Consider the following 27,492-nt stretch of genomic DNA (forward strand, 5'->3'; position numbering starts at 1 on the left):
AATTCAGCTAACACTTTTAGAAGGTTCAAGCCACATAAATAAAATCTGACCTATGTATCTACTGGCAGGATTAATTTGTAATACAACTATGTTATAGAGGAGAAAAACAAAGATTGCTGGGTTAATAATAACAAACTTCATCATAAATCAGTATCTGTTATTATTTATAACCGATTGCCAACAAAAACATCTGAACATCCACAAGATACAAAGCCAAATAAGATGAACATTTAAATATCATTAGCGTTCCATCTGTCATATTGAAAATAATCTCTGAGGGGAAACTCATTCTAACTTGACATGGTTCTAGAGCGCTATGGATCATTATATGTCAATTAATGACAGTTAATAGTTTTCTTTTACCTCTGAGCTTAAGACTGGAAGATTGTATTTGCAAGATTTGTTTTTTTAGCAAAAATTGCTCAATTATGTGTATTATTTGTAATGAGCAAATCTACTTGAGTTCGATTCAAGGGCAGGTTCTGTAAACACATCCAAAAATCCACAAAACAGCAAACTTTGATCACCACTGGGGTTTTAGTTTTTTGCTAAACAAATAAAAAAAGATAAAACAATTTCAAAAAATAAAAGTTTTTCTTTGTTATAAAATTTTAAAATACAGTATGTTTTCTCCTTCACTTATGGGCACTGATAAGGCTGCAGTGATGGGCACTGATAAGGCGGCACTAATGGGTACTGATGAGGTGGCACTAATGAGGTGGCACTGATGGGCACTGATGATGAGGCACCAATATGCAGCACTGATGGGCACTGATGGACAGCACTGATGGGCACTCATAGGTGGCACTGATATGAGGCACTGATGGGCACTAGGGATGAGCGGGACACCCCCCCGGTTCAGTTCGCACCAGAACCTGCGAACAGACCAAAAGTTTGCGTGAACTTTAGAACCCCATTAAAGTCTATGGTACTCGAACGTTCTAAATCAAAAGTGCTAATTTTAAAGGCTAATATGCAAGTTATTAAAAGGGTTTGAGGACCCGGGTCCTGCCCCAGGGGACATGTATCAATGCAAAAAAAAGTTAAAAATGGCCGTTTTTTTGGGAGCAGTGATTTTTAATGATGCTTGAAGTAAAAAAAAATAAAAGTGAAATATTCCTTTAAATATCGTACCTGGAGGGTGTCTATAGTATGCTTGTAAAGTGCCGTGTGTTTCCCGTGCTTAGAACAGTCCCTGCACAAAATGACATTTTTAAAGGAATAAAAGTCATTTAAAACTGCTTCCGGCTTTAATGTAGTGTCGGGTCTCGCATTATGGATGAAAATCATTCAGACAAACGGCGTGGGTATCATCCCCCCCCCCCCCCAGTCTATTACCAGGCCCTTTGGGTTTTGTATGGATATTAAGGGGAACCCCGCATCCCAATTAAAAAAAGGAAAGGCGTGGGGCCCCCAGGCCCTATATACTCTGAACAGCCGTATAAAGGCAGTGCAAACAAGACAGGGACTGTAGGTTTGTTGTGTAGAATATGTTTGTAATTTTGAACTGGTACATTTTTAAAGTGTAGCTCCAGCCAAAAAATCTATTTTTAAGCTTTTTGGAAAACATAGGGAAGGGTTATCACCCCTGTAACATTTGTTTTGCTGTGCACCTCTTTAGAAGATTTCACCTCACTTTCTGTCCCAATGACAAATGTTTTTTGAAAATTTTAAGTTTTAGTGAAACAAGGATTGGTGATAAAGCATCAGTGAAGAGGAGACATGTTTTTCCCATATTAACTCTTACAGGACAGAATTTCCCTTCCTAGGGGTAGATTTCATCTCACTTCCTGTTGTACCCTTCCGTTTGCAAGTAGAAGTCGTTTGTAAGTTGGATGTTTGAAAGTAGGAGCCTGCCCTATATACTCTGCAGAAATTGGGGCCTTAGGTGTTGGTGTTGCCCCCACAGTTACTCTTGGTGGGCGCAGGAACGGGCCGTGCTGTGAAATATTAGATCAAGAATTGTAATTACATGCACCTGTTGAACAGTGATAGAAAAATTGGGCCTTTGGTGGTGGTGGTGGTGCTGGTGCTACAACACTGTAAGTCCTCACAGTTACTCTTGGTGGGTGCTGGAACGGGTCCTGCTGTGAAATATTATATCAAGAATTGTAATTACATGCACCTGTTGAACAGGGGCAGAAAAATTGGGCCTTTGGTGGTGGTGTTGCCACAACACTGTAAGCCCTCACAGTTACTCTTGGTGGGCACAGGAATGGGCCCTGCTGTGAAATATTAGATCAAGAATTGTAATTACATGTCCCTGTTGAACAGGGGCAGAAAAATTGGGCCTTAGGTACTGGTGCCACAACACTGCAACCCCTCACAAATACTGTAGTTGGAGTGCAGGAATGAGCCCTGCTGCAAAGTATTGCATCAAAAATTGTTAAACAGGGGCTGAAAATTTGGGCCTTGAGCACTGGTGCTGGTGCCACAACACTGCAACCTCTCACAGATACTATAGTTGGAGCGCAGGAATGAGCCCTGCTGCAAAGTATTGCATCAAAAATTGTAATGACACGCCCCTGTTGAACAGGGGCAGAAAAATTGCGACAACACTGCAACCCCTCACAGATGCTATAGTTGGAGCGCAGAAATGAGTCCTGCTGCAAAGTATTGCATCAAAAATTGTAATTACATTCCCTTGTTAAACAGGGGCAGAAAAATTGGGCCTTGGCCACTGGTGGCGGTGCCCAGGACCAAAAATATTCTTACAAGCTATCAGCATGAAAATTGAGGAGGAAGAGGATTGTCACTCAGCATAACAGGATAGTCACTCAGCATCAGCATAGGCAGTCTTGAAGGGATCTCACATTAAAAAAAAAAATCAAATCGGTTACATCAGCATCAGGTGCTTGGTAGCTGGTGATCCAAGACTGATTCATTTTTATGAAGGTTAGCCGATAGACCGATTCGGTGGAAAGGCACACCTTGTGATCGGTTACAAAGCCTCCAGCAGCACTGAATGTGCGTTCCGAAAGAACGCTGGATGCAGGACAGGCCAGTAGCTCAATTGCATACTGTGCAAGCTCAGGCCAGTGATCCATCCTCAAGACCCAGTAACCCAGAGGATTTTCGGTGGGAAAGGTGTCCAAGTCTGATCTTGCCCCTAGGTAATCCTGCACCATGTGAATCGGACGCTGGCAATGGTTGCTGGAACCGATCAGACCTTGGGGCTGCAGACTAAAAAATTGTCTGAAAGCATTGGTCAGACGGCCACCTTCTCCACCGCTCCTTCTGTGACTGACCGAAGCCTCAGCAACACATTGTCCAGGAGGACCAGGAAATTGTAACCTCCCAGTCTCTGGAAACGCATTGCACAAACCTTTCTGCAAGGCCTCCCGAAGATGTTTCATCCTCTGCTCCCTCTGCGACATCAAGGAGGGTTGCCAGCCAGTAATCATCCCTCCCCTTGATACCACGAATACGAGGATCCTTCCGCAGGCTTTGCAGGATCAGGGAGGCCATGCAGCGTAAGTTTGCTGAGGCATTCGGTCCAGAGTCCTCTGGGTCACTCTGGGCCACCTCCTCCCAGCCATGTACAAGTCCATGGGTTTCTTCGGACTGTAAATGATCCCTTGAAGACTGCTGCTGATGCTGAGTGCCAGGCTTCACCTCCATGCTGACACAATCCTCCTCCTCCCCCTCCTCTTCCTGTGTGATCGGCGGGCACACAGGAACACTGTCTGGATAAAGGGGGCCTTGAGAGGTAAGAAAGTCCACCTCTTCCTCCCTCTGTTCTACCTCAAGTGCCCTGTCCATTATTCCACGCAGCGTGTGCTCCAACAGGTGGACAAGAGGGACAGTGTCACTGATGCATGCACTGTCACTGCTCACCATCCTCTTGGCCTCCTCAAATGGTGACAGGAAAGTGCATGCATCCCTGATCATAGCCCACTGGCGTGGGTAAAAAAAACCCAAGGTCCCCTGACCCTGTCCTGGTGCCATAGTCACATAGGTACTCATTGATGGCCCTCTGCTGCGTGTGCAGCCACTGCAGCATGGCCAACGTTGAGTTCCACGTGGTGGGCATGTTACAGATTAGGCGGTTCTTGGGCAGGTTAAATTCCTTTTGGAGGTCAGCCAGCCAAGCACTGGCATTATATGATTGGCGGAAATGCACACAGACTTTCCTGGCCTGCCTCAGGACATCCTGTAAGCCCGGGTACCTGCCCAAAAACTGCTGCATCACCAAGTTAAGGACGTGAGCCAAACAGGGCACATGGGTCAGTTGTCCCTGTGGGAGGGCGGAGAGGAGGTTGGTGCCATTGTCGCAAACCACCATACCCGGCTTAAGCTGGCGTGGCATTAACCACCTCTGAACCTGCCCCTGCAGAGCTGACAGAATCTCTGCCCCAGTGTGGCTCCTGTCCCCCAAGCACACCAGCTCATGCACCGCATGGCATCTTTTTGCCTGCGTGCTTGCGTAGCCCCTTGAACGCCTAAGGAGCACCGCTGGTTCAGAGGACAAATCAGCACAGGAAGAGGCCATGGAGGAAGAAGGGGAGGTGGGGGTGGAGGAGAGAGGTGTGGCAGAATCACCACTAGTAGAATTTTGGAGGCGTGGTGGCGGAACAGCCTCCAACACTACTGCACCCTGTCCTGCATCCTTCCCAGCTGGCAGAAGAGTTACCCAGTGCGCGGTGAAAGATAGGTAATGGCCCTGTCCATGCCTGCTGGACCATGAGTCAGCGGTAATATGCACCTTACCACTGACCGTCCTGTCCAGCGAGGCCAAGACATTGCCTTCCACATGCCGGTAGAGAGCTGTAATCGCCTTCTGTGAGAAAAAGTGGCGTTTGGGAACCTGCCACTGAGGAACCGCACATTCCACAAACTCACAGAAGGGGGCAGAGTCTACCAACTGAAAAGGCAGCAGTTGGAGTGCTAGCAATTTAGCCAAGCTAGCATTCATTGTCTTGAGCATGTGGATGGCTGGGAGCAAACTTCTTTCGGCTGTGCAGCAGCTGGGGCAGGGACATTTGCCTGGTACAATCTGACGTTGGTGTACCGATAGCAGATTGCCCGCAAGTACTTGGCTGTGACACACCTAATTCTACACCTTCATTCCTCTCAGTGCAGGTTTCAGAGAGGACTGAAGGTATAGTGGGGTTTGAGATCCCAGCTGATGAGGAGCAAGGAGAGGTCGGCTTTGTTCTTTGGTGTGGGTCTTTTAGGTACGCTTGCCAACGAACTGCATAGCAGGTCGACATATGTCTGGTCAAGCATGTGGTGCCCAAGCGAGTGATGTTTTGGCCACGCGAGATACGCTTGAGACATATGTTGCAAACAGCAGCGGTGGGATCTGATGCACTTGTCTCAAAAAAGGCCCACACCAAAGAAATTTTGGAATAATGCGCAGAGACAGCAGCGCCCTGCACATGCGGAGCTCTGCTGTGTAATGCAGTCGGTGTGCTGCCCTTAAGCTGGCCCCTGGAGGGCATCCTGCCTCGTTGGAGATGTGCCTCCTCCTTCCTATCAGGCACCCACGTGGAGTCAGTGACCTCATCATCCCCTCCTTTCTCATCACTGGAGCAAACCTGGCAGTATGCTGCAGCTGGGGGAACATGACTGCCAGATTGCTGTCCTTCTTGGGCACCCCCTTTCTCTGGGCTCACGTTACTGCCTTCCTCTAGCTGGGTACCATCATCGGAGCCTTCAAAACGCTGGGCATCCTCCTGAACCACGTACCCGACACTGTGGTCAAACAGTTCGGGGGACTTCTCAGGAGGACATGGTGGGTCCTGTGACTGATGCCATTGAGCCGAGGGAAGAGGCCACGTTGGTAGCTGCTTTGCCAGACAAAGTACCCTGAGCCTGGGTGAGAAAAGATGAGGAGGATGGGGACGGCTTGGTCATCCACTCTACCAAGTCTTCCTCATGTTGCGGCTCAACACGGCCAGCTGCCGAAAAAAAGGACAAGTGTGTCCCACGACCACGTGCTGATGAGGATGCTCCGTCTCCATGACCAGCACTGTTGCCTCTAGACACAGAGCCTGCTTGCCCTCTTTTATTGGCTTGTGACTGTCTGTCTCTCCTTGTTGGCCTTCCAGACATACTAATGGACTGCAGTGAGATGTAGCTGCACAAAGCTGGGATGTATATATATGCTGATATTGCAGCTAGCAGAATCAACTGCCTGCCTGTAGTATTATTAGTATGAGAACACCAGCAATTGTCTCCAGGTAGCTTTAGGTGCACTCTGTGCAGAGGACGCACTATACTAACTGTAAATACTGCAGCTGCCTGCCTGTGGTATTAATAGTATCAGAACAACAGCAATTGTTTTCAGGTAGCTTTAGATGCACACTGTGCAGAAGACGCACTACACTAACTGTAAATACTGCAGCTGCTTGCCTGTGGTACTAATAGGATCAGAGCAACAGCAATTGTCTTCAGGTAGCTTTAGGTGCACACTGTGCAGAGGAAGCACTACACTAACTGTAAATACTGCAGCTGCTTGCCTGTGGTACTAATAGGATCAGAACAACAGCAATTGTCTTCAGGTAGCTTTAGGTGCACACTGTGCAGAGGATGCACTACACTAACTGTAAATATTGCAGCTGCCTGCCTGTGGTATTAATAGGATCAGAACAACAGCAATTGTCTTCAGTTAGCTTTAGGTGCACACTGTGCAGAGGACGCACTACACTAACTGTAAATACTGCAGCTGCCTGCCTGTGATATTAATAGAATCAGTGTTTGTGAGGATACTCAAGCGCTGACGTGGATAAAATTATATAAAAAATGTGACTATTAAGAGATGTCCAAATAATATAGCTGCAATTAAAGTGGAAAATTGATAATTGAGTGTATGTGACTAATTGCGCTGATATTAACCTCTTATTACTGCACTTAGGTGTTTAACTTATTAAGTGATAAAACATAAATAATTAAATATATGTTCTCATTGTGAATAAAACAATCCTCCTGATATTCACCCTTAAAAAAACACCTCTGAGTAAAATACCACAATAATCCTTAGTGAAAGTTGCCAGAAAGTGTCAATAAATAAATTAATTAATTATGTGCGCCAACATTAAATGCTACAAAGATCAACTAATTAATAAATCAAGATAGATAAAAATCAGTGCCAAGCCAAAGAATATAAATAGAATAAGTTAATTAATTAACTATGTGCAACGTGCAACAACCATATATGCTAAGAAGTTCAACTAATTAATAATTCAAGATAAATAAAGATAAGTGCCAAGTCTGTTGTGAAATAAATAGTAGCAGATTTACTGTCACTATCACCACTCCTTCACCGGTGGCGTGTATTGAGATTTTCCCGATTGTCAGCTCATTTCCATGACATGAAAAATAAAGAAAAACAAATCCATTGCGCAGAGATCACAGCATTTAGTAATATTCTGCTGTGATCTCTGCACAATGGATTTGTTTTTCTTTATTTTTCATGTCATGGAAATGAGCTGACAATCGGGAAAATCTCAGTACACGCCACCGGTGAAGGAGTGGTGATAGCGACAGTAAATCTGCTACTATTTATTTCACAACAGACTTGGCACTTATCTTTATTTATCATCATTAAGCTAGTATTTTTCCCAGAAAAATCTTGGTAATCCTAAAAACACATCGTCGAGATAATTGTTGGCACAAAACAATCTCAGAAGCAGCTCAAAAACAAATGAAAAGTATATCAGAAGCTACCTAAAAGTAAGCCATTATCCCCAAAACTTCTGTACATTAATTTAAAATGTGATCTAGTTCAGGAAAATATTACAAATATGGTAAAATCTTTTGCAATCTGGAACCCAATAAACCTTTGAAATGGCTTATCTTTGAAATAATATTCTCTAAGCAGGCATTCATCAATATATATAAAAAATTTAAAAAATGTAAGCACTAGCAGCGCTAGGTAATGGATAACTCAGTCCATATATTGCTAAATCATCATAACAATCTTGAATCCTTCATAGCAGCACTGACACACTGCTGATAATCCAAGTCAGGATAATTAGTCCCATCACCACACCTCATAGGGCTTCTCACCCCGTGGATATTGCATTCACCAGAAGTCGAAAGGGAATGTGCCTTCCGAATACTACCGTAGTAGTTGTAAGTGAACCTTTTCCCATCATTGGATACACAGCTGGACTACTCCTTAAGAATATGATGCTCCTTTCTAGCAATGCTCTCACCGGGGGTGGCAGCCTCCACAATATTAGTGAACATATGGGGAAAGCAATCTCATAGCGTGATACTGTTTGATGACCTTTATTTCCAAATAACCCCCCAAAAAGTTGCACTTACAAAGTGTAAAATTCATATAAGCATGTAAACAGTAGCACATCAGATCGAGTGCATCACTCTCACTGCTCCTAGCTGTTGTCAGTCACAGTGATGCCCGGGTAGAGCTCCATACTCGTGAGTCTGAATAGGTGGCCGCGTGGACACACCCTAACATGTTTCATCATCGACTTTGTCAGATGGCGTGGCCACACAGCACGGCTCACACTATTTTTGAGCTGTAAACAGAGTGTTAACCCTGTATCTGCTCAGTTGCACTGATCAAGATTAGACGTAACAGGATCCCGTCAGTCAAGCAACATCATTATTCCATTAAAGGCATGTTTTTTGAACGGCTGCTATTCACGGAATAACGCTCACTATTAGGGATGAGCCGAACACCCCCCCGGTTCGGTTTGCACCAGAACCTGCGAACGGACCGAAAGTTCGCACGAACGTTAGAACCCCATTGACGTCTATGGGACTCGAACGTTCGAAATCAAAAGTGCTCATTTTAAAGGCTAATTTGCATGGTATTGTCCTAAAAAGGGTTTGGGGACCCGGGTCCTACCCCAGGGGACATGTATCAATGCAAAAAAAACTTTTAAAAACGGCCGTTTTTTCAGGAGCAGTGATTTTAATGATGCTTAAAGTAAAAAAAAAAAAAGTGAAATATTCCTTTAAATATCGTACCTGGGGGGTGTCTATAGTATGCCTGTAAAGTGACGCGTGTTTCCCATGTTTAGAACAGTCCCTGCACCAAATGTCATTTTTAAAGGAAAAAATCTCATTTAAAACTGCTTGCGGGTTTAATGTCATGTCGGGTCATGGCAATATGGATGAAAATCAGTGAGACAAACGGCATGGGTACCCCCCAGTCCATTACCAGGCCCTTTGGGTCTTGTATGGATATTAAGGGGAACCCCGCACCCAAATTAAAATAAGGAAAGGTGTGGGGCCACCAGGCCCTATATACTCTGAACAGCAGTATACAGGCGGTGCAAACAAGACAGGGACTGTAGGTTTGTTGTTAAGTAGAATCTCTTTGTAATTTTGAACATTTTTAACGTGTTTAGCTCCAGCCAAAAAATCTTTTCTAAGCTTTTTGGAAAACATAGGGAAGGGTTATCACCCCTGTGACATTTGTTTTGCTGTCTTTCCTCCTCTTCAGAAGATTTCACCTCACTTTTTTGTCCCAATGAAAAATGTTTTTTGAAAATTTGGGTTTTTTTGTGGAACAAGGATTGGAAAGCATCAGTGGAAAGGAGAAATTGTTTTCCCATATTAACTCTTACAGGAGAGAATTTCCCTTCCTAGGGGTAGATTTCATCTCACTTCCTGTTGTCTCCTTCCGTTTGCAAGTAGGAGTCGTTTGTAAGTTAGATGTTTGAAAGTAGGGTCCTGCCCTATATACTCAGCAGAAATTTGGGCCTTAGGTGTTGCTGTGGCCACAACACTGTAAGCCCTCACAGGGCCCTGCTGTGAAATATTAGATCAAGAATTGTAATTACATGCCCCTGTTGAACAGGAGCTGAAAAATTAGGCCTTAGGCACTGGTGCTGGTGCAACAACACTGCAACCCCTCACAGACACTCTAGTTGGAACGCAGGAACGAGCCCTGCTGCAAAGTATTGCTTCAAAAATTGTAATTACACGCCCCTGTTAGACAGGGGCAGAAAAATTGGGCCTTAGGCACTGGTGCCACAACACTGCAACCCCTCACAGACACTCTAGTTGGAACGCAGGAACGAGCCCTGCTGCAAAGTATTGCATCAAAAATTGTAATTACACGCCCCTGTTAGACAGGGGCAGAAAAATTGGGCCTTAGGCACTGGTGCTGGTGCCACAACACTGCAACCCCTCACAGACACTCTAGTTGGAACGCGCCCTGCTGCAAAGTATTGCATCAAAAATTGTAATTACACGCCCCTGTTAGACAGGGGCAGAAAAATTGGGCCTTAGGCACTGGTGCTGGTGCCACAACACTGCAACCCCTCACAGACACTCTAGTTGGAATGCAGGAACGAGCCCTGCTGCAAAGTATTACATCAAAAATTGTAATTACACGCCCCTGTTAAACAGGGGCTGAAAAATTGTGCCTTAGGCACTGGTGGTGGCGCCCAGAACCAAAAATGTTCTTACAAGCTATCAGCGTGATGATTGAGGAGGAAGAGGATAATTACTCAGGGATAGTCACTCAGCATCAGCATAGGCAGTCTTTGAAGGGATCTGAGATTTCAAAAAAAATTATTCGGTTACATCAGCATCAGGTGCTTGGTAGCTGGTGGTGATCCAAGACTCATTCATTTTTATGAAGGTCAGCCGATCGACCGAGTCGGTGGACAGATGCACCCTGTGATCGGTTACCACGCCTCCAGCAGCACTGAATGTGCGTTCCGAAAGAACGCTGGATGCAGGACAGGCCAGTAGCTCAATTGCATACTGTGCAAGCTCTGGCCAGTGATCCATCCTCAAGACCCAGTAACCCAGAGGATTTTCGGTGGGAAAGGTGTCCAAGTCTGATCTTGCCCCTAGGTATTCCTGCACCATGTAAAACAGACGCTGGCGATGGTTGCTGGAACCGATCATACCTTGGGGCTGCGGACCAAAAAATTGTCTGAACGCATCGGTCAGACGGCCACCTTCTCCACCGCTCCTTCTTTGACTGACCGAAGCCTCAGCAACATGTTGTCCAGAAACAGGAGTTTGTAACCTCCCAGTCTCTGGGAACGCGTTGCACAGACCTTTCTGCAAGGCCTCCCGAAGATGTTTCATCCTCTGCTCCCTCTGCGATGGCAAGATAAGGTCCGCAACCTTACCCTTGTAACGTGGATCAAGGAGGGTTGCCAGCCAGTATTGGTCCTTCTCCTTGATACCACGAATACGAGGATCCTTACGCAGGCTTTGCAGGATCAGGGAGGCCATGCAGCGTAGGTTTGCTGAGGCATTCGGTCCGGAGTCCTCTGGGTCACTAAGAACGACATGGTCCGCAGCCACCTCCTCCCAGCCACGTACAAGTCCATGTGTTTCTTGGGACTGATCCCTTAAAGACTGCTGCTGATGCTGAGTGCCAGGCTCCACCTCCATACTGACACAATCTTCCTCCTCCTCCTCCTCCTCTTCCTCCTCGTCCTCTTCCTGTGTGATCGGCGGGCATGCAGGAACACTGTCTGGATAAAGGGGGCCTTGAGAGCTAAGGAAGTCCTCCTCTTCCTGCCTCTGTTCTGCCTCAAGTGCCCTGTCCATTATTCCACGCAGCGTGTGCTCCAACAGGTGGACAAGGGGGACAGTGTCACTGATGCATGCACTGTCACTGCTCACCATCCTCGTGGCCTCCTCGAATGGTGACAGGACAGTGCATGCATCCCTGATCATGGCCCACTGGCGTGGGGAAAAAAAACCAAGCTCCCCTGACCCTGTCCTGGTGCCATAGTCGCACAGGTACTCATTGATGGCCCTCTGCTGCGTGTGCAGCCGCTGCAGCATGGCCAACGTTGAGTTCCACCTGGTGGGCATGTCACAGATTAGGCGGTTCTTGGGCAGGTTAAACTCCTTTTGGAGGTCCGTCAGCCGAGCACTGGCATTATATGACCGGCGGAAATGCACACAGACTTTCCTGGCCTGCCTCAGGACATCCTGTAAGCCCGGGTACCTGCCCAAGAACCGCTGCACCACCAAGTTAAGGACGTGAGCCAAACAGGGCACATGGGTCATTTGTCCCTGTCGGAGGGCAGAGAGGAGGTTGGTGCCATTGTCGCAAACCACCATTCCTGCCTTAAGTTGGCGTGGTGTCAACCACCTCTGAACCTGCCCCTGCAGAGCTGACAGAACCTCTGCCCCAGTGTGGCTCCTGTCCCCCAAGCACACCAGCTCAAGCACCGCATGGCATCTTTTGGCCTGCGTACTTGCGTAGCCCCTTGAACGCCTACGGAGCACCGCTAGTTCCGAGGAAGAGGCCATGGAGGAAGAAGAAGAGGAGGGGGTGGAGGAGAGAGGTGTGTCACAATCAGCATTTTGGAGGCGTGGTGGCGGAACAACCTCCAACACTACTGCACCTTGTCCTGCATCCTTCCCAGCTGCCAGCAGAGTCACCCAATGCGCCGTGAAACTTAGGTAACGTCCCTGTCCATGCCTGCTGGACCATGAGTCAGCGGTAATATGCACCTTACCGCTGACCGCCCTGTCCAGCGAGGCATGGACATTGCCTTCCACATGCCGGTAGAGAGCCGGAATCGCCTTCCGTGAGAAAAAGTGGCGTTTGGGTACCTGCCACTGAGGAACCGCACATTCCACAAACTCACGGAAGGGGGCAGAGTCTACCAACTGAAAAGGCAGCAGTTGAAGTGCTAGCAATTTTGCCAAGCTAGCATTCAACCGCTGGGCATGTGGATGGCTGGGAGCAAACTTCTTTCGGCGGTGCAGCAGCTGGGGCAGGGAAATTTGCCTGGTACAATCTGACGTTGGTGTACCAAAAGCAGATTGCCCACAAGTACTTGGCTGTGACACACCTAATTCTACACCTTCATTCCTCTCACTGCAGGTCTCAGAGAGGACTGAAGGTCTAGTGGGGTTGGAAATCTCAGCTGATGAGGAGCAAGGAGAGATCCTCTTTGTTCTTTGGTGTGGGTCTTTTAGATACGCTTGCCAACGAACTGCATGGCAGGTCAACATATGTCTGGTCAAGCATGTGGTACCCAAGCGGGAGATGTTTTGGCCACACGAGATACGCTTGAGACATATGTTGCAAATAGCAGCGGTGCGATCTGATGCACTCGTCTCAAAAAAGGCCCACACCAAAGAACTTTTTGAATAACGCGCAGAGACTGCAGCGCCCTGCACATGTGGAGCTTTGGGGTGTGATGCAGTCAATGTGCTGCCCTTAGGCTGGCCCCTGGAGGGCATCCTGCCTCGTTGGTGATGTGCCGCCGCCTCCTCCTCCTCCTCCTCCTCCTCCTCCTCCTCTCTCCTATCAGGCACCCACGTTGAGTCAGTGACCTCATCATCCCCTCCCTCCTCATCACTGGAGCAAACCTGGCAGTATGCTGCAGCAGGGGGAGCATGACTGCCAGATTGCTGTCCTTCTTGGGCACCCCCTCTGTCCGTGCTCATGTTACTGCCTTCATCGAGCTCAGTATCGTCATCAGAGCCTTCCAAACGCTGGGCATCCTCCTGGAGCATGTACCCAACACTGTGGTCAAACAGTTCGAGGGAATCCTCATGAGGACATGGTGGAGCTAGGGAAGGAGTCACTGATGACATTGAGCTAAGGGAAGAGGCCGCTGCTTTGCCAGACAAAGCACCCTGGGCATGGGTGAGAGAGGATGAGGAGGATGAGGACGGCTTGGTCATCCACTCGACCAAGTCTTCCGCATGTTGCGGCTCAACACGGCCAGCTGCCGAAAAAAAGGCCAAGCGTGTCCCATGGCCACGTGCTGATGAGGATGCACCGTCTCCACGACCAGCACTAGACACAGAGCCTGCTTGCCCTCTCTTATTGGCTTGTGACTGTCTGCCTCTCCTTCTTGGCCTTCCAGACATACTAATGGCCTGTAGCTGCACTAAGCTGGGATAGAACACCTGTAATTTTCTTCAGGTAGCTTTATATACTGTAACCAGACAAGCCTGCCTGTCAGTAGGAAGATAACAGGAACGGATCTAGCTGAACACTGTGAGCAGGACGCACTGTACTAAATGTAAATAGTCTAGAAGATAACAGGAACGGATCTAGCTGAACACTGTGAGCAGGACGCACTGCACTAAATGTAAATAGCAGGAACGGATCTAGCTGAACACTGTGAGCAGGACGCACTGCACTAAATGTAAATAGCAGGAACGGATCTAGCTGAACACTGTGAGCAGGACGCACTGCACTAAATGTAAATAGCAGGAACGGCTCTAGCTGAACACTGTGAGCAGGACGCACTGCACTAAATGTAAATAGCAGGAACGGATCTAGCTGAACACTGTGAGCAGGACGCACTGCACTAAATGTAAATAGCAGGAACGGATCTAGCTGAACACTGTGAGCAGGACGCACTGCACTAAATGTAAATAGCAGGAACGGATCTAGCTGAACACTGTGAGCAGGACGCACTGCACTAAATGTAAATAGCAGGAACGGCTCTAGCTGAACACTGTGAGCAGGACGCACTGCACTAAATGTAAATAGCAGGAACGGATCTAGCTGAACACTGTGAGCAGGACGCACTGCATTAAATGTAAATAGCAGGAACGGATCTAGCTGAACACTGTGAGCAGGACGCACTGCACTAAATGTAAATAGCAGGAACGGATCTAGCTGAACACTGTGAGCAGGACGCACTGCACTAAATGTAAATAGCAGGAACGGATCTAGCTGAACACTGTGAGCAGGACGCACTGCATTAAATGTAAATAGTCTAGATAGAAGATAACAGGAACGGATCTAGCTAAACTGAATACAGTGTATATATATATATATGCAACACCTGGGATGCATATATATACACAATACACTGTAAGTGCAGCTAACTGACTGACTGTTCTGCCTAATCTATCTAACTCAAATCAAATGACACTGTCTCTCTCTCTCTCTATCTCTCAGCACACCGGAACACACACTACACAGGGCCGCCGTGCAGGCGGCCTTATATAGTGTGGGGTGTGTACTAAATCCCCTGAGCCATAATTGGCCAAAGCCACCCTGGCTTTGGCCAATTACAGCTCTCTCTACTGACGGCGCTGTGATTGGCCAAGCATGCGGGTCATAGTGCATGCTTGGCCAATCATCAGCCAGCAATGCACTGCGATGCCGCAGTGAATTATGGGCCGTGACGCGCCACACGAATTTAGCGCGAACGGCCCATAAAGTTCGGAATTCGGCGAACGGGCGAACAGCCGATGTTCGAGTCGAACATGGGTTCGACTCGAACACGAAGCTCATCCCTACTCACTATATATATTAATCGCTGAGCAGTAGATCTATAATTCATCATCCGATGTTATATCTTCAACTGAGTCTATACATTGTCCAATTAAAATTATAATATAAAATAACTTTATATTCGTGTAGTTCTTTTCAAAACAACTCAATTGCGGTCTGCTAAAAAATGTCATCCTGTTATATATAAATAATACATGTAACTAAAAACATTCCATTACATATAAAACATCCATTATTACATATGATAAAAAATTGAGATACACATGGATATGTAAAATGATAAAAATAGAAACATGAACATTACAGCGCTGCTATGCAAACAGCTCCGCAAATCTATGTCAATTGAAAATTCAAAAAACGTTGACACATTTAAATAAATTAGAATTAAATATGTCTTTATAGTGCTAATAAAAAGATGAATGGTGAGCTTATCTCACACAATGGCTCCTCATTCTTAATATATTCCTGTATGCAAATAATAGATAAAAAGTGGTGTAATTAATAGGTATCTCTGCATGACTCAAAGCCCAAAAAATTGTGTATAGAAGTGTATATAAAATGTGTATAAATGTGACTCATTAATAGTCAGTGATGAAACAATTTAAATCTAATTTGACATTCATACCTTTAGGCGTAATCGTGTTGGTCAGAAAAATCCATTTGGTTTCACATTTGTATAACTCTCTTACCCTATTAGATCCATGCCACACCAGCTGATGGTTGTCAGTACTCCAGAACTTTAAACCTATTATCTTTTCGTCTGAAGTGTAAGGACACACTGTGATCCTTGAAACCAATGCTAATGTTATGGCTATGTTCTGACACCCTCTTACCTAATGTCCTCTTAGTGCAGCCTAAATACATTAACCTGCAAGGGCACTGCAGGGCATACACTACATACTTGGTATTACAAGAGATAAAAGTCTTTGATTTCAAATTCCCATCCATTAGCAGTTGATGTAAACTTAGTGAGTCCTCTAATATGGGTGTCTACTTGTTGACATGCTCTACACTTCCTGCAAGAATAGAACCCACACGTGTGCCAAAACATTTGTCAGCGTATCGGTGGATCCAGAATTTTTTTGACTACCTTATCCCCAAAGTAAGGAGCCTTTCTGTAAATGAACACTGGGTTGTCAGGCAATAATGGACCCAGTATTTTATCCACATTCATACCCTCCAATACGTCCTAAAAATGGCCTCTACCTCTCTATACTGTGTGTGGAAATTTCTTATGAATCCCCATTCATGTTTGCTATCCACAACTCTGTCTCTTCCTCTTAAACGTATTTCTTGAGAAATCTGACCAACTTCATCTATCGCCTTATCAAAAAAGGATACTTTGTAACCTTTTTCTACAAAGCATTCTTTTATGATCTGTGTATGGGAAGTATAATCTGTATCCAAAGTGCAATTTCTCCTTACTCTCATGAATTGTCCTTTTGGGACATTTCTTAACCACAGGGGATGGTGTCCACTGTGTATAGATAAATAGCTATTCCTATCCATTGGTTTAAAGAATACTTTAGTGGTTATAACATTACTTTATAACATTATAGTGACATCCAAATAGTTAACGTGATCCTTACTCCAGTGGCAATCCAATTGAATATTATTATTGTTCAAATTTAGTCCTTCAGTAAATTCCCTTACTGATGTTTCAGATCCAACCCAAATAAAGAGTAGGTCATCAATAAATCTTTTGTAGAAGAGGAGCTCACTCCTTCTCCTACCAAAGATAAACCTATCCACCCATTCACTCATAAACAGATTAGTGCAACTTGGCTCAAATTTGGCACCCTTTGCTACACCTCTCTTCTGTGTATAGAATTTACCACCATACCAAAAAAAATTATGGGATAAACAAAAATATAACACTAGCCCCAAGAACTTCTTCTGTTCATAGGGCAAGTCATCTCTTTGACTTAATGTCCAATTAAAGTGGTTGTAAACCCACTAAAAAAACAAAAAATACTGCAAGACAAAAGCATAATGAGCTTACTAGCTCATTATGAAATACTCACCTTAGATCAAAGCCCCCGCAGTGGTCCCAGTACACAGCTCCGGCCGGCGAAATCGCTCCCGGAGTTACTTCCGGATATCGTCGACTCCGGCGCTGTGATTGCCCGGAGCCACGATGACGTCACTCCCTCACATGCATGCGGGAGCTGCTGGTAATGCCACACTAGCTGAAGCAATGGCGCGAATGTGCCGTTGCTTCAGTGCGCATGAGCTGATGACGTCGGCACATGCTGATACGGGGTTATCTCCTAAACCGTGCAGGTTTAGGAGATATCTGGGGTAGCTACAAGTAAGCCTTATTACAGGCTTACCTTAAAAGTAGATTGTAAGGATTTACAACCACTTTAAGAGCTCACATAGCATCATCATGTTGAATTATAGTATACGGTGATGCTACATCAGCTGTAACTAAAAACACATCTGATTGTTCAGAGAGTTATCCAAATTTGAAACCAAATGGATTTTTCTGACCAACACGCTTAGGCCTAAAGGTATGAATGTCAAATTGGATTGAAATTGTTTCATCAGTGACTATTAATGAGTCGCATTCATACACAATTTATATATATACTCCTATACGCAATTCGAGTCGTGCAGAGATACCTATTAATTACACCACTTTTTATTAATTTACATACAGGAATATATTAAGAATGAGGAGTTATTGTGTGAGATTAGCTCACCATTCATCTTTTTATTAGCACTATAAAGACGTGTTTTATTTAATTGTAATTTATTTAAATGTGTCAACATTTTTTGAATTTTCATTTATTTGACATAGATTTGCGGAGCTGTTGGCATAGCAGCGCTGTAATGTTAATGTTTTCTATTTTTATCATTTTACATATCCATGTGTATCTCCAATTTTATCATTATATGTAATAAAGGATTTTTTATATATAATGGAATGTTTTTAGTTACATGTTTTCTTTATATACAACAGGATGATTTTTTTTTAGCAGAGTACAATTGAGTGGTTTTGAAAAGAACTACACTAATATGAAGTTATTTTATGTTATAATTTTAATTGAACAATGTATAGACTCAGTTCAAGATATAACATCGGATGATGCATTATAGATCTACTGCTCAGTGATTAATATATATATAGTGAACGTTAATATGTGAATAGCAGCTGTTCAACAACATGCCTTTAATGCAATAATGATCTATAGAGTTCTTGCTACATTGTGTCACCTGTTGCTTGACTGACGGGATCCTGTTATGTCTAATCCTGATTAGTGCAACTGAGCAGATACAGCGTTAATGCTCTTTTGACAGCTCGTAAATAGATAGCCGTGCTGTGTGGCCACGCCCTCTGATGAAGTCGATGATGAAATGCGTTAGCTGTGTCCACACGGCCACCTATTCAGACTCACGATTGTGGAGCTCTACCCGGGCATGACTGCAACTGACAAAAGCTAGGAGCGATGAGAGTGATACACTCGATCTGATGTGCTACTGTCTACATGCGTATATGAATTTTACATTTTGTAAGTGCAACTTTTTGGGGGGTCATTTGGAAATAAAGCTCATCAAACATCACGTTATGAGATTGCTTTCCCCATATGTTCACTAATATCGCGGAAGGTGCCACCCCACGGTGACAGCGTTGCTGGAAAGGAGCATCCTATTCTTAAGGAGTAGTCCGACTGTGGATCCGCTGATGGGATGAGGTTCACTTTCAAAGACTACAGTAGTATTCAGAAGGCGCATTCCCTTTCGACTTCTGGTAAGTTCAATATCCACGGGGTGAGAAGCCCCATGAGGTGTGGTGATGTGACTAATTTTCCTGACTTGTATTATCAGCAGTGTGTCAGTGCTGCTATGAAGGATTCAAGATTGTTATGACGATTTACCAATATATAGGCTGAATTATCCATTACCTAGCGCTGCTAGTGCTTACATTTCTTTGGATTTTTAAGCATTTTTTATATATGTTATTCGTTTTATAGTAACGGCTTTCTATTTACTGAAATATTAGACTATTCCTGAGTACTGAGGGGAAGTGGACTTTGCTATTTGCGATTGTATACTTTCTTGTTTAGAGTCATTCATCAATGGTTCTTAGTATATTGTCTGATATACAGTTTGCCAAAGGAGGGTAGAAGTATAAATCTATAAAAAAATTTAAAAAAAACAGAGTAAACGTCATGTACAGTTTTAAAACCACATAGACAAACAGTACATGTTTAAACAATGAGAAGTACAATTTTATATTCCGCAACGATAAATGCCAATCTACCCAAACACTTTAAATTCTATTTTATTATATGGCTTTCAAAAATGTAGTGCTCCTAGGTCAGGAATAGGTAATGTACAGAGTGCAGTGGACAGGAGTATGTAACATACTGAGTGAAGGGATCAGGAGTTCATGACAAACAGAGTTTAGGGGTCAGGAGCATGTCAAACACACAATACAGAGGTAAAGATTATGTAATGTACATGGTGCAGACCAGGAGTGTGTAATGTAAAAAGTGCAGGAGTCAGGAGTGTGTTAAGTACAGAGTGAAGGGGTCAGGAGTATGTAACCTACTGAGTGTAGGGGTTAGCTTTGTGTAACATACAGAGTGCAGGGTCAGGATTCTCTAAGAATGCAGTGGTCAAAATGATGTTATATACAGAGTACAGGGGGCTTGGAGTGTGTAATATACAGAGTGCAGAGGCCAGGGGTGGAAGTAATGTACAAAGTGCAGGAATCAGAAGTGTATAATGTACAGAGTGCAAGGGTCAAAAGTAAAAGTAACATATAGACCAGCAAATAAAGTGTAGGGGTCAGAAGTATGTAACATACATAGTGCTGGGTTCAGAAGTACTGTATATACACCCCAGTGCACAGCATCCTCTATGATTTATTACACCTCTTTAATCATAGCACAGCAGAAACCCGCATAAGGAATTTCAACAACTCACACACACACACACACACACACAAACACCCGCATACATACAGCCATACATTTACATACATATGCACACTTACACCTACGTGCATACATTCACATACATGTACACATACCAGCTGACCAGCTGTCATTAAACTCTCTTTCTCTCTTGGCATGGCTTACTGTCCCTTCAACCTCTTCAGTTCCTTGTCCCTACTCCCTACTGCGAGATGGAAATTGTCAAGGCATCAGTCCTGAAAAGCTCCATGATTGGCTTTGCCCTGTGTAAGGACACCCTCCTCATGCGTATACAGAATAGTGGCTCTCCAATTGTTTTATGTCAGCCAGCCCCAGCAATACAGAACATGCACAGGAGTAGCACTGGCACCCAGGGCACCAGGCAAGAGCCCAGGGTTTGGTGCTAGTGGCGTCAATGATGGCCAAGATCAACAGAACAATTGCGATCAACCTGTTGCTGACCCTTGCTGTAATGTATATGGGGTACTAATTACTATCTTGTTCAAATCAGTGGAGAGAAAGAAAGATAGGGAACAGACAAGTTTTTTAGAACATACTGTGACCGCATTGACTAGAATATGATGCACAAACTATCTGTAAAAGGTAGTTATATCTGACTTCAAGCATGGGATGTGTCCCAGACTTTCTAGATATGGTCAACATAAGGTACCGTCATAACTAAACAGAAATATAGAAGTTGAATAAAAAGTAAATTGTACAATCAAAGCACATCAGGACTTCTGTCATTCTGGAGTATACTGTACTTGTAACTAGTGGAACTTTCAATAATTTAGTTTGATTTCTTATGTGCTGTACTTTTTCAGAGCTCTCTTCGAAAGTTTAATTTAGTTTAAACACAATTCAGAGGAATTGCTCAAATTAAGATACGCTTTTTTCTTTTATTTTGTTTTTAGATAAACAAGATTATCGGAAACACCTGTTCTCAGGAACCTTGCCTTCTTCAATAGGTAACTGATGATTCTGGGGGTTTTTTTGTCTGTTAGAAATGCCTATCAATTCTGTCTCTTTCTAAGGCTCATTTTTTTATCTAAGGCACATCCATGCTTACATTGTGGTAATGTGCGGTAAAATGCAACACATTGCTAAGGTGTAAATAAGCCTTAATAGTTTTAGAAAAACAACTGTGATTTCATACCGTGCTAAACACAATGTGAAATGATTAATTAATACAATGTGATTACATAATAAAATATTAATTTATAAATTAATATAAATGAATAATGTTAATATAAATGAATACATACATAAATAAATAAATTAATAAATGTCCAATAGTCTACCACCAAATAAATGATCCCACACATGACCCCGATGATGTCAGACACTGCTGACGAAATGCGTCGGGTCCCATGATACGTGCCACGTCACTTCCGCCACTTGTTGGAACATAGGTGGAACGCGAACAAAGTCCCTGCATTTCCTATGAATGTCATTTTATCTCCTGCTTGCAAATACAACTTGTAGTTTTAATAAATTACCCTTTTAAAACGTTCCTGCACTATGAGGAGTGTCTGTTCTTTTCTTCTTGATTCATATACCATATCCATTCAGTGATCGTGCCTATCTTTGAGCTGCTGTTTCTGGATATCTGTCTGCTTTGCTGGTTTTGACTACCTGTCATGGGTGTCAATTCCATACACTGAGTAGGATACTTAACTAGAAGTTGGTGGAAGGAGACACACTTTTGGAGACACTTTAGTTTATTGTTTCTCATCATCACGTGTGATGAATTAGAAGACACAATCAGCACATTTGTATGGGATCATTTATTTGGTAGTGGACTATTGGACATTTATTCATGTATTTATTTTTTTATTTATTCATTTATATTAACATTATTAATTTATATTAATTTATTCATTTATATTTTTATTTTTTAATCACATTGTATTCATTAATCATTTTACATTGATGTGTTTACCACAGTTGTTTGATTTTTGAGGCTTTGAGCTTTACTACCTGCTGCTTGATTTCTATATTATTCACCCGTCAAATTTGAACTGTGGATCACATTAATATAATTTCCAGGGTGCACAGGTGAAAGGGGTTTGTAGATCCTTTTATCCTTTTTTTCTTAATAGTTTTAGCCCCAGTGCAAAAAAAAATCATGGTATACCAAGCCACAGTTAAAGTAGACTATAGGCAAATCTTTTTTTTTTTTAATTTTAGATATATTAAGGGAAAGTCATAACCCTTGTCAGTTTATTTTTTGCCATCTGTGTCCCATTAGGAAGATTTTCCTTCACTTCCTGTCCCATAGCCAAAACAGGAAGTGAGAGGAAATCCATGCAAATTAAGGGAATCCCTTGGAATCCTTTGGATCATCAGAACTAGTGTTCCTATCGGAAGAGTTCCCTTCTATTACTTTTCTGGGGACAACCTAAAATGTGTGATTTTCTTTTACTTACTTTCAATGATAATGGTAAACAGGACAAATAGAGAGGGTGAATCTCTACTGAGGCACAGACAGCAATAAAACCTGACAAGTGTTCCAATCCCTCTCCACTCAGTATAAAACAAAAGAAAAGGTTTTGGAGAATCATTAAAACCCCTGTCAGCCAGAAAAGTAAAAAAGTACTAAAAAAAAAGTACTAAAAGTCAGATATAGAAAAAAAACTTTTGATTGATAGGTTAAATGACAGAATAAGGGAAGAGGAGTTAGAAATCAGAAACACAAAAAAGTCAGCTCATAAAAAAGGCAAATGATACAGACTCATTCTGTATAATCTCCTGGTATTTTCCTCTTTGATAACACAGTATCATCCCACTTTATTGTATTTTACAGAGAGACACTAGTACAGCAAAATCTGGATTTTAAACAGTGTGAAACACTGACCTATCAGTTTATGCCAGCTTTAATTAATCTATGTACTTTGACTTTTTAACCCACTGTTCCGCATCAGAAAATGTCTATTACACCATAAATAAATGATTGCCCCAATAATTATACTTCAAATTTATGTTATTATAATATGATATTCATCATTTTCTATTCAAGCAGACATATTATCATTTTTGCTAAAGTGTAATTTAGAGTATAGGATTTGTATGCATTACAGATTTAAAGGAAACCTGTCATGACAGAAATATAGTGGCAGCTGTTGCTGATCTCTACATTTTAAATTGTAGTTGCCCAGCTAGCATGTTGATTCAGTAGCTTCAATGCTTTCTGGGACACTGATCTTGGAAAACTTTTCAGATTGGGGGATGATTCATGTAAACTGGAAAAAAATTACAATTCTGACTCCAGCTGTTATATTAGTGACTAAGATCGCTATGCCTGGCCTATATAAGCAGGTACAATTGCCGCGGATAGGCTTTATCGGATATTTGAGCTCATCAAATACCGTTTCTCATCCATGAAGATCTTTATTGGATCTGCAGGTTACAGCAAACAACAGGATGTGGCAGATGATTGAAAAGACAGTATTTGCAGGTCAAATCATAGCAATATGTTTCCAAATGCGAACAGATTAACATGTGGCCTAGAGACAAGCGGTCATCTCTTATCCCATAAAGACAATGTAAAAAGGAAAGGGAAATACATCATAGATGGGAGGGAACACAGAAAAGGAGGGAGCAATAACTAAACCACCAGCAGTATATTAACCAATTATACAGAGGCCAAATAAACAATAGCTTAAGGAAATTCATTATATAAATTCTCAGTTCACAGTAATATGAACATTAACCATGGCTATGCACAGTAGAGCTGTTGCCTGTAGCAGTGAATCAGAATTCTTTTTAGCATTTCCATAAAATGAAAAATAGACACATCTGACCCTTGTATAAAGCATTAGTACAGCCTCATCTTGAATATGTAGATCACATTTATACCAGTCTCAAACATTTTTGGAACTAGAAGGGGTTCAGTGCAAGGGGCAAGTAAATAAAAAGGTTGGCCTTGCAAGCCACAGTATTTGAGACCTACAGTATGAGCTCTCCCAGCCAGCCCAATGCCAAATCCATAGGTCTAAGAGCCCTTGCACACTGGGGCGGTTTGCAGGCGCTATTGCGCTAATAATAGCGCCTGCAAAGCGCCCCGAAAGTGCCGCTGCTGTCATCCCAGTGTGAAAGCCCCGAGGGCTTGCACACTGGAGCGATGCGCTGGCAGGACGGTAAAAAAAGTCCTGTCAGCAGCATCTTCGGAGCGGTGAAGGAGCGGTGTGTATACTACTCCTTTACCGCTCCTGCCCATTGAAATCAATGGGACGGCGCGGCTATACCGCCGGCAATGCGCCTCTGCAGAGGCGCTTTGCGGTGGTATTTAACCCTTTCTCGGCCGCTAACGGGGGTAAAACCGCCCCGCTAGCGGCCGCATACCGACGGTAAAACGCCGCTAATAATAGCGGCGTTTTACCGCCGACGCCGCCCCCCGCCCCAGTGCGCAAGGGCTCTAAGAAAAATGAAATATTCATCAGTAAAAAATAAATAAATAAAAGATATTTGTTTTAGACCCAGGGCCGGATTTGTGTTTTTTTCTCCCAGGCCAAATTTATTGTCCTGCCCCCCTCCTCCTCCTTCAGGTGTTGAAAAACAGTGTGCTCACTTATCAAACTCTATTCTGCCAGAAGATTGGTCCTAGCTCTATAGACCAAGAGTGTGTAAGATGTAAATACATACTTGCCACCAACAAAAATTAGAAAACTGTAAAAACCCTTGTTAAAGCCTATCTGCATGCTAAGGACACTATAGAGAAGGGTATGGAAGGAAAGGAGCAGTATATGCTCACAATGTAGGCATTGGAGAGGAGCAACCAACCGGGGGGGGGGGGGGAATGATGGAAGAAGAGAAGAAAATTACAGTGAGGACACTGAATATGATAGATAAGTGCATTACGAGAGGGTGGGGATAGGAGAAGAAAGAGAGCAACACAGTGGCATGCGACTTTGGCATGCAACTTGTGCATAAAGGGGAACTCCACGCCAATTTGTTTTTAAAGAAAAAAACGGCATGGGTTCCCCCTTCATGAGCATACTGGGACCTTCGGTCTGGTAAAGATTTTAACGGCACCCCCACGCCGAAAAAACTGCGTGGGGTCCCCCCCCAAAGTCCATACCAGACCCTTAACCGAGCACCAGCCTGGCCGGTCAGGAAAGGGGGTGGGAACGAGCGAGCGCCTCCCCTCCTGAGCCGCACCAGGCCACATGCCTTCAACATGGGGGTGGGTGCTTTGGGGCAGGGGGGCCCTGCGCCCCCCCTCCCAAAGCACCTTGCCCCCATGTTAATGAGGACAAGGGCCCCTTCCCGACAACCAACGGCTTCTGGCTTCTGTGAGCAGAAAGTGGGGGTGGGGCCGAGCCACACTGTGTGTCTCTATGGATACACAGCCTTGCTTGGGAGAAAGCCCGCACATCTGTGCTAAGAGCCCTTGCACACTGGGGCGGTTTGCAGGCGCTATTGCGCTAATAATAGCGCCTGCAAACCGCCCCGAAAGTGCCGCTGCTGTCATCCCAGTGTGCAAGCCCCGAGGGCTTGCACACTGGAGCGATGCGCTGGCAGGACGGTAAAAAAAGTCCTGTCAGCAGCATCTTCGGAGCGGTGAAGGAGCGGTGTGTATACCGCTCCTTTACCGCTCCTGCCCATTGAAATCAATGGGACGGCGCGGCTATACCGCCGGCAATGCGCCTCTGCAGAGGCGCTTTGCGGTGGTATTTAACCCTTTCTCGGCCGTTAGCGGGGGGTAAAACCGCCCCGCTAGCGGCCGCATACCGACGGTAAAACGCCGCTAATAATAGCTGCGTTTTACTGCCGACGCCGCCCCCCGCCCCAGTGTGCAAGGGCTCTTACAGCAAGTGGCTCGCTATAGGGGCAGAAACAGAAGGGAAAGAGCCAAGATCGCGAACAGGGGACCCCAGAAGAGGTGGTTTGGGGCCGTTCTGTGCAACATTATTGCACAGAGCGGGTGAGTATAACATGTTTATTATTTTAATAAAAAAGTAGTTGCATTTAGAAACGCTTTAAGCTGATTATATTAATGCTGTTTTTGATAAACTGATGGTGGCGATAGTGATGATATTGATTATTGTTTATTTTTGGCTAGGTGGTTTCCAACCAAATTGAAGAAATGAGGATATATTGATGAAGAAGGAAAACTATGAATTCCAAAGTGTAAATCTTTTAAAGCAAATGATTTGTCTCCGTGGATTTTTAGATCATGAATTTTAAATAAATGTTATAGTCATAAATATTGAATATTAAAGTTCATCATTTATTTACTACAAGATAAACGGCCAACAACAGATGTAAAGCGCAGTTGTTCAATTTTTATAAAAAGGAAAAAAGACCCTTGGCGTGGAATTATTTTTTATCACTCAGTCACTGATAACCTAACCAAAGTTATTTTCTGCAATCTTTGCATTTATCATTTTCTGGAAATGTAAAAGAGCAGACCTAGTTTTTTCTCTTCTCATGTCTGTAATTGGCTAGAAAGCTATAGTAGTTTTCAAAGCTAATGGGTCTGAGCAGAGATTCAGCAAAGAAAACAGACACACCAGGGCGTGCTCAGCTGGACTAACTTATCAGAGATAACATAATGAAATATGTTTTCTTGGCTGAGACCATCACTCAATTAAAATGCAGACTGTTTTTAACAAAATTATTCACATATTTAAACTGTGTATATAGCCATTTTTTTCTTAAAAAGTTCTAAAGCCTAGCCATTTTTTACCTTAATGCATTCCCTATCTCTATCCAGTGCTGTGCCCATCTGTAGCGGCGCTAGTTTCTCTCTCCTCACAGATTCAGAGACAGCAACGGGAGCCATTGGTTCCTGCTGCTGTCAATCAAATCCTGTGAGGAGGAAGCAGGGGGCAGGGCCAAGCTGTGCTGTGTGTGACAATGGACACACACAGCCCCGACTCTGGAATAGGTGGCAAGCAGAGAAGAGGAGGAACCCAGAGCACTGGCAGGGGACCCCAGAAGAGGGGGTTCCAGGCTCCTCTGTGCACTACCATTGCACAGATCAGGTAAGTGTATCATGTTTATTATTTTAATTAAAAAACCTTTACAACCACTTTATTCCAAAACTTGTGCAGCTCTTCACAGATGAACATCAGATATGTTAAAAAATCATAGTATGTCTAGCACCAGCTAATACATATGCTGAGAACAGAAACTAAGGACCCACTGAAAAGAGGAAAGAGGGTGGGACTAGTTATACAGAGCATCCCCTAGCGATGGAGTGAGGAAGGGACTAAATTATTTACAGGTAAATAAAGAAGGCATGTCTAACATGACATACAATAATAATTTTTTGTTGTTTAAGTCCCCGTTCACACCAACTGCCGCAACACATTGCAACTTGTCATGCCAATTGACAGTTTAAAATCGCATGATAAGTCGCACCCTATTTGTGTTATGGAACCGTTCAAA

General features: G+C 43.8%; 1 protein-coding gene across 3 annotated transcripts in view; it reads left to right on the plus strand.

Annotated features, from left to right (window-relative positions):
• The window catches only part of GC (GC vitamin D binding protein), a 232,957-nt gene extending 206,553 nt beyond the window's left edge, over positions 1 to 26,404 (plus strand). For all 3 annotated transcript variants that reach the window (XM_073600580.1, XM_073600589.1, XM_073600598.1), the window contains 2 exons: positions 21,012 to 21,065; positions 26,162 to 26,404. In XM_073600580.1, coding sequence (XP_073456681.1) covers positions 21,012 to 21,065 — 54 coding nt within the window. In that variant the 3' untranslated portion in view covers positions 26,162 to 26,404. The remainder of the gene's footprint in view (positions 1 to 21,011; positions 21,066 to 26,161) is intronic.
• The last annotated feature ends 1,088 nt before the right edge of the window (positions 26,405 to 27,492 follow it).

The sequence above is a fragment of the Aquarana catesbeiana genome, linkage group LG01 (assembly GCF_042186555.1).
Source record: "Aquarana catesbeiana isolate 2022-GZ linkage group LG01, ASM4218655v1, whole genome shotgun sequence".
Lineage (NCBI taxonomy): Eukaryota > Metazoa > Chordata > Amphibia > Anura > Ranidae > Aquarana > Aquarana catesbeiana.